Source organism: Dipodomys ordii, unplaced genomic scaffold (assembly GCF_000151885.1).
Source record: "Dipodomys ordii isolate 6190 unplaced genomic scaffold, Dord_2.0 Scaffold49, whole genome shotgun sequence".
Taxonomy (NCBI): Eukaryota; Metazoa; Chordata; class Mammalia; order Rodentia; family Heteromyidae; genus Dipodomys; species Dipodomys ordii.
In genome coordinates, this window is record NW_012267265.1 from 11660022 (window position 1) to 11666021 (window position 6000).

Here is a 6000-nt window from a genome sequence, read left to right on the forward strand (position 1 = left end):
TCTTCCTGTTCGTTTGTTCTTTCTTGTCTTGTTTTTAAACTTACCTAGTGTCCCAGCCCTGCTGCTAGCACTCTGAGGTCATGCTAAGTATAGGGTTTGGAATGTAGTCTTAGACTCTTGAGGGAAGAAGAAAGACACTAGAGCCAACTAGCCTTGTAAGTGTAGTGATTGGGTAAAAGATTATCTTAACTGGCCTGTCTAAGATGTTTCTCAGATCTTTTCTTTTTCCTTTTATCAGGCCATAGGGTTTTTTGTGATAAGAGATTATTTTAATTACTTAGTTTGGTAAAGAAAAGAAAGAAAGAATGAATGAAAAGAAAAAGAGAAAGAAAGAGGAAGGAAAGAGGGGAAAAATAAAAGAAAAAATAGAGATGGGCACAGTGGCTTAGAATTGTAGCTACTCAAGAGGCTGAGATCTGTAGGGCAGCTTAGGCAGAAAAGTTCATTAGACTCCATCTCCAAAATAATCAGCAAAAAGCTGGGCTGGAGGCATGGCTCAAGTGGTAGAGCAACTAGCCTAGCAAGTGAAGTGTCAGTCCCTAAAATTCAAATCCTATTATCACAACCCCCAAAAATATTAAAAAGAAAGAAAATCTCCTCCTTGCTTTCCTGATATATGTGTCACCAACTTGTTGAGTATGAATGAACATATATTCAACTTTCACGAGGGCTTTTGAAGGAACTAAAATTTGCTGTCATTGCTAAGAGGAATTGGGTAAAAAATTCTAATTCTCTAGAGATGACAAGTCACAGCTTTGGGTTTTTTTGTTTTGTTTTGTTTTGTTTTTTTGGTACCAGTCTTTGGGCTTGAATTTAGGTCCTAGGTGCTGTCCTTGAGCCTCTTTGATCAAGGCTAGTGAGTGAGTTCCCACTTAATCTACTTTTGGCTCTACTTTTGGCTTCTTGGTGATTAATTGGACTTTGACTTTGACTTTCCTGCTTGGGCTACATTAGAACTGTGATCCTCAGAGCTCAGCCTCCTGAATAGGTAGGATTACAAGTGTGAGCCATTAGCACCCAGCAGAGTTAGAGCCTTTAGAGCTATGTAAGGTTTACTAGACACTCTGGAAGATCTATATAAAAAAATGTCAGTGGGCTGGGAAGGTGGCTCAGTGGTAGAGCTCTTGCTTTGCATGCTCAAGGCCCTGGGTTCGATTCCTCAGCACCACATAAGCAAAAAGAAAAAAGCCGGAAGTGGCATTGTGGCTCAAGTGGTAGAGCGCTAGCCTTGAGCTGAAGAGCTGAGGGACAGCACCCAGGCCCAGAGTTCAGGCCCCACGACCGGACCCCCCAAAAAAATGTCAGGATGCTCAAAGACAAATATTGCTAATTTTAGGGGTTTTTTTTGCCTGTTTTTGGCCTGCCCTTTATAAAAAGAGAAAGGGGTTTCTTTATCTCTCCTTCCTTAAGTTTCACTCTTCAGAATTCATGCAAATACTGTGAGTAATTAGATTCAGCTCATTTATATAAAAGAAGCTGATATATACAACTCTGAAGATTTACACACAAGGCATAATCTTTTAGTTTATTAACTAACTCATTGATATGGAGTTTCATGCCTGTGTTTGCTAGGTAGGTATTCTACCATTTGAGTCATCTCCTAGACCCTTTCTGTTTTTTTGAACAGGGTCTTTGACATGGCTGGCGTATATCACAACCCTTCCATGTTTATGCTTCCCAAATAGCTGGGATGATAGGCATATGACACCACACCCAGATTTTTACTAGTTTATATGGAGTCTCACTAACTTTGCCTGTGCTGAACTTGTACCATAATCCTCAATTCCTACAATGCCAGTTCACTGAAATTAAGACGTATGCTACTGTTCTTGGCCCATGTTGTGTAATTATATATCATGGAAACTCCGGTATTGTCCCGTGGGTAATCGTAGGCTGTGGTCCATTTTCAAGATGAGGACTCATGGATAGGTTTGACTCTCTAAGCCTGAACATTGCTTTGGCCTCAGGCAGATGTCCTGTGGAATCTTCTAGGCTTTGATTGCCTGACTCATTAATCTATGATCATTCATTACCATGCTCACTATCTTTCTGTTCCCAGGGATGGAGGGCTGAAAAGGGCAAAGGTGAAAGATACCTTTAAAGAAGAGCAGCAGAAGAATTACAGCAAGATGATCGTGGGCAATGGATGTCTCAACTCAGAATCGGACTGACACTCCCTGTAGATAAACTCAGCTTCCCAGAACTAGCCCACAGAAACGGAAGGGTATCCCCCACCCCAGGATTTTGCTTTATTTAATTGTTTATTGTTAATCTTTTCTACATGATGATTGTCTCTACCTCTTTGTGCCAGAGGCAGAACTTCCAGGTGCCCTTTTTGGCTTTTGTTAGAGCATCAGCCCCCTGAATTACAAGATAGTTTTCTGAGTTCGAGCTGAGTCTGCCTTTTATGACAGTGTCATTGGTGGTTAAATGAAATATTTGCGTGGGGGAAAATGCTTCTCCGGTGTGACTGGAACATATGGACAGGGTCATTGGATCATTTGGGCTCTATTGCCCAAATTCTGTCTTCATAATTTGCTTTCGCTCTCCCTCCCAGCACCTAATGGTGGCACTCTATGTCTATGTGGGGTTTAACATTATGGTGACATTCTACTGGAAGGTTGAAAAGAAAATTACAAGGTTGTCATGAAGGATAAAGACACCTTGAGAACCACCAGATCAGAAAGTGGAAAGGAAATATAAAATATTTTTTACTAGTGGATTAGAAGAGAAATCAATGATAAGCCTCTCCCTAAAAAATTACATGGAAGTAAATGTGTGTGTGTGTGTGTGTGTGTATATTATGTATATTGCAACTCACAACACATTTCAGCAATATCAGTGATAATGAGCTTAGTTTTTCTTGAGTATATATGTTAGTGATCCCTTCCAGTCTACTGATTTTCTTGTCTTGGTAGCCAAACATTTTAAAATAGAAAGAGCCTATTTAAAAAATAAAACATTGAAGGGCTGGGAAGGTGGCTCAGTGGTAGAGCGCTTGCCTTGCATGCCTGAGGCCCTGGGTTAGATTCCTCAGCACCACATAAGCAAAAAGAAAAAAGCCGGAAGTGGTGCTGTGGCTCAAGAGGTAGAGCGCTAGCCTTGAGCTGAAGAGCTGAGGGACAGCGGCCAGGCCCAGAGTTCAGGCCCCACGACCGGACCCAAAAAATAAAAATAATAAAAAATAAAACATTGCAAGCCAGTTGGCAATGGCTTATGCCTCAAATCTTAGCTTCTCAGAAGGCTGAGATCTGAGGATCTCAGTCAGCGCTGAGACCAGGATTCTGCCAGTTCAGGCAGGAAAGTCTGTGAGGTTCTTATCTTGAATTAACCACCAAAAAGTGGCAAGTAGAGCTGTGGTTCAAGTGGTAGAGTGTCAGCCGTGTGTGGAAAAAACTAAGGGACAGGACCCAGCACCTGAGTTCAAGGTTTGGTATGGACACACACACACACACACACACACACACACACACACACACACACACACAATCATATTGAGTATCTTTGGTATAAATGAGTGAAAGTGTGTGGATGTCCCATCCCTTACCCCTCACCTGCTTGATTTATTCCTGAACTTTCCCAGTTACTTAAGCAGAAAAATAAGTGGTATAATTACCTTTTGGAAACTGAGCCTTAAATTTTTGAAAGGGGAAAACTAAGCATTCCCCTATTCAGCTAGCATAAACACATGTGATAGCAATACGATACCGTTGTAAACTCTTAAGAGTATTATATCTATCTCTTTGTGGTAACCCATGTACAGAATGTGAACTAGCCTACCATAAATATAAATAAATTTTATATTTTTAAATGTGTCTTGTGTTAATTTACCCTTCCCCTCTCCCTTCTTCCAGCTCTAAGTAAAATTTTTTCCTACTACAAGCAGAATTGTTTATTTTCATTTGTGTGACATATTTATACTTTATTAGACCAGAATTGCTGGGCCACTTGAACATCAACTACTGACCTCCCCCCCCCCCCCCAGTCTTCTGCTGTAGCCTACTTATCTGGACTCTGGCTCTGTGCACTCTGCCTTAAACAAATTTCCAGCAGATATTTTGCAGATGAACTCAGGCAATGATACCTAGTTAATAGCTGGGTAGCTCTGGTCCAGCATTATCTGTGTATATTCTTCCCATCCAGCTAGAAGGACTGACACTTGCACAAGGCCTTCCTTACAGTCTCACCTCCTCAGTCCATCTGCCTTCTCCTTTTGTTTTTAAGTTTTGCCCCCCTCCAAAACTCTGTAAGGGGGATCTTGATGGAGACTCAGGAAATCTAAATATATTGAGCTTGCCCTTTGTCTAGTTTGTTTTTTGTCCTCATAACGCTCTCTTTTTACTTTCTGTATTTGATATTACTTGAATGAAATAAGTCCATTTTATTAGCTCAGTTCCCAGAAAAGCTAATAACACATCTACTAGCTGCTTTGTGTGGACATAGATTAAATAATGCCTTTCTAAGAACCATAGGAAAATAATGTTATCATTTATTAGCCAATCTAAGGCTGTCTCAGTCAGAACTTTCCTATGTCTTTGGTTTATACTAGTTTTCAAGTTGTTGAAGGAATTGACTTGTTATTGAAAGCATGTTTTCTGAAAGCTAATTTCACTGTAATTGCATGCTTATAATAAGTGAAACGTGATATCCTAGATAATTTATTTCAATTACCTTTGATGGACAGAAGGATTTTTAGCTTTGTTTTAAGCATGCTTATGCATGCCTCCTATTGTTCATTCACAAGAACATATCTTCCCTTCCTTCCCTTGGAATGACTACTTCATGTATTTTCTCCTTCAAATTGGAGATTCATGGTCTCCAATTCATCTAAGACTGATGAAAATTAATCCTCCCATTTGGGACCACTCTTTAGTGAGCCTTCTGATGTTAAATTTTCTCTCTCATGCTCTCTCTTAGAAAGTATATTTATATTGTACTAATTCTTGAAAGTTTTTGCTGGATACTAAAGTTGATGTTCAGATGGAAGTGATTTTCTCTGCACATTAAGATCACATAGTTACTGCTGAGAGTTTACCTGTAGATCTATGCTTGGCTTTTTTTTGAAATCAACATATCTTTGAGAGTGTATAAGATCATTTATTTTTGTTATTTTGCCATTTCCCTATGATATGTTTGTTATTTATCTGCTTGGGACTTGGCTTTTCATGTGTGGACTGGTATTTTCTCATGGAGTCTGTAAAGTTCTCAGATGTCAACTTGTCTTTGCTCCATTTTCTCTCTTACCTCTCTAAAGAGGTTTGATGACACCAATTAGACTTTCTAATACTGTCTAATCATTTTCAATTTCCTACTTCTTTGCTAATCTATTACTTCTTTCTGGGCAGTTGCTAATTATTTCTCTAATTTTTATTAGAGATACTGTTACATCCTTTTACGGACTTTCTGATTTCAGTTTTGCATTTCTTCTTTCCACAGTATTCTTTTTTTTTTTTTTGGTCATGGGGCTTGAACTCTCGGCCTGGGAGCTGTCTCAGCTCTTCAGCTCAAGGCGAGCACTCTACCACTTGAGCCACAGTGCCACTTCCGGTTTTCTGGTGGTCTCACAGACTCTCCTGCCCCAGCCAGCTTTTAACTACGATCCTCAGATCTCAGCTTCCTGAGTAGTTGAGATTATAGGTGTGAGCTACTGGTGCCCAGCTTCCACAGTATTCTTTTCAAAGGTACATCCTCATTGAAGTTTTGAAGTACTTTCATAATTTTTTAAAATTGTTCCCAACTACTCCAAAACGTATCTGTTCATTGTCTGAGTATATTTTTTCTTCTGCTCCTAGCTCATGTCTTTGTGTATTTAAAGAATTTGCCATGTGAGAGATCTGGTTCACCTGTCCTGCGATTTTATCTTTCTTTTAGAGTGTCAGCAAACTGCAGCCTGCAGGCCAAATCCTCTCTTTTTCTTGGTTTTGTAAATAAAATTCTATTTGAAGACAGTCTCACCCATTTGATTATATATTGTCTCAGTCTGCTTTTGTCTTTGATAGC

At 39.6% G+C, this 6000-nt stretch overlaps 1 protein-coding gene across 2 annotated transcripts in view; it reads left to right on the forward strand.

The window, feature by feature from the left end:
- Agpat9 (1-acylglycerol-3-phosphate O-acyltransferase 9) overlaps positions 1 to 2983 on the forward strand; it is a 64343-nt gene extending 61360 nt beyond the window's left edge. For both annotated transcript variants that reach the window (XM_013020066.1, XM_013020065.1), the window contains one exon: positions 2060 to 2983. In XM_013020066.1, coding sequence (XP_012875520.1) covers positions 2060 to 2171 — 112 coding nt within the window. In that variant the 3' untranslated portion in view covers positions 2172 to 2983. The remainder of the gene's footprint in view (positions 1 to 2059) is intronic.
- The last annotated feature ends 3017 nt before the right edge of the window (positions 2984 to 6000 follow it).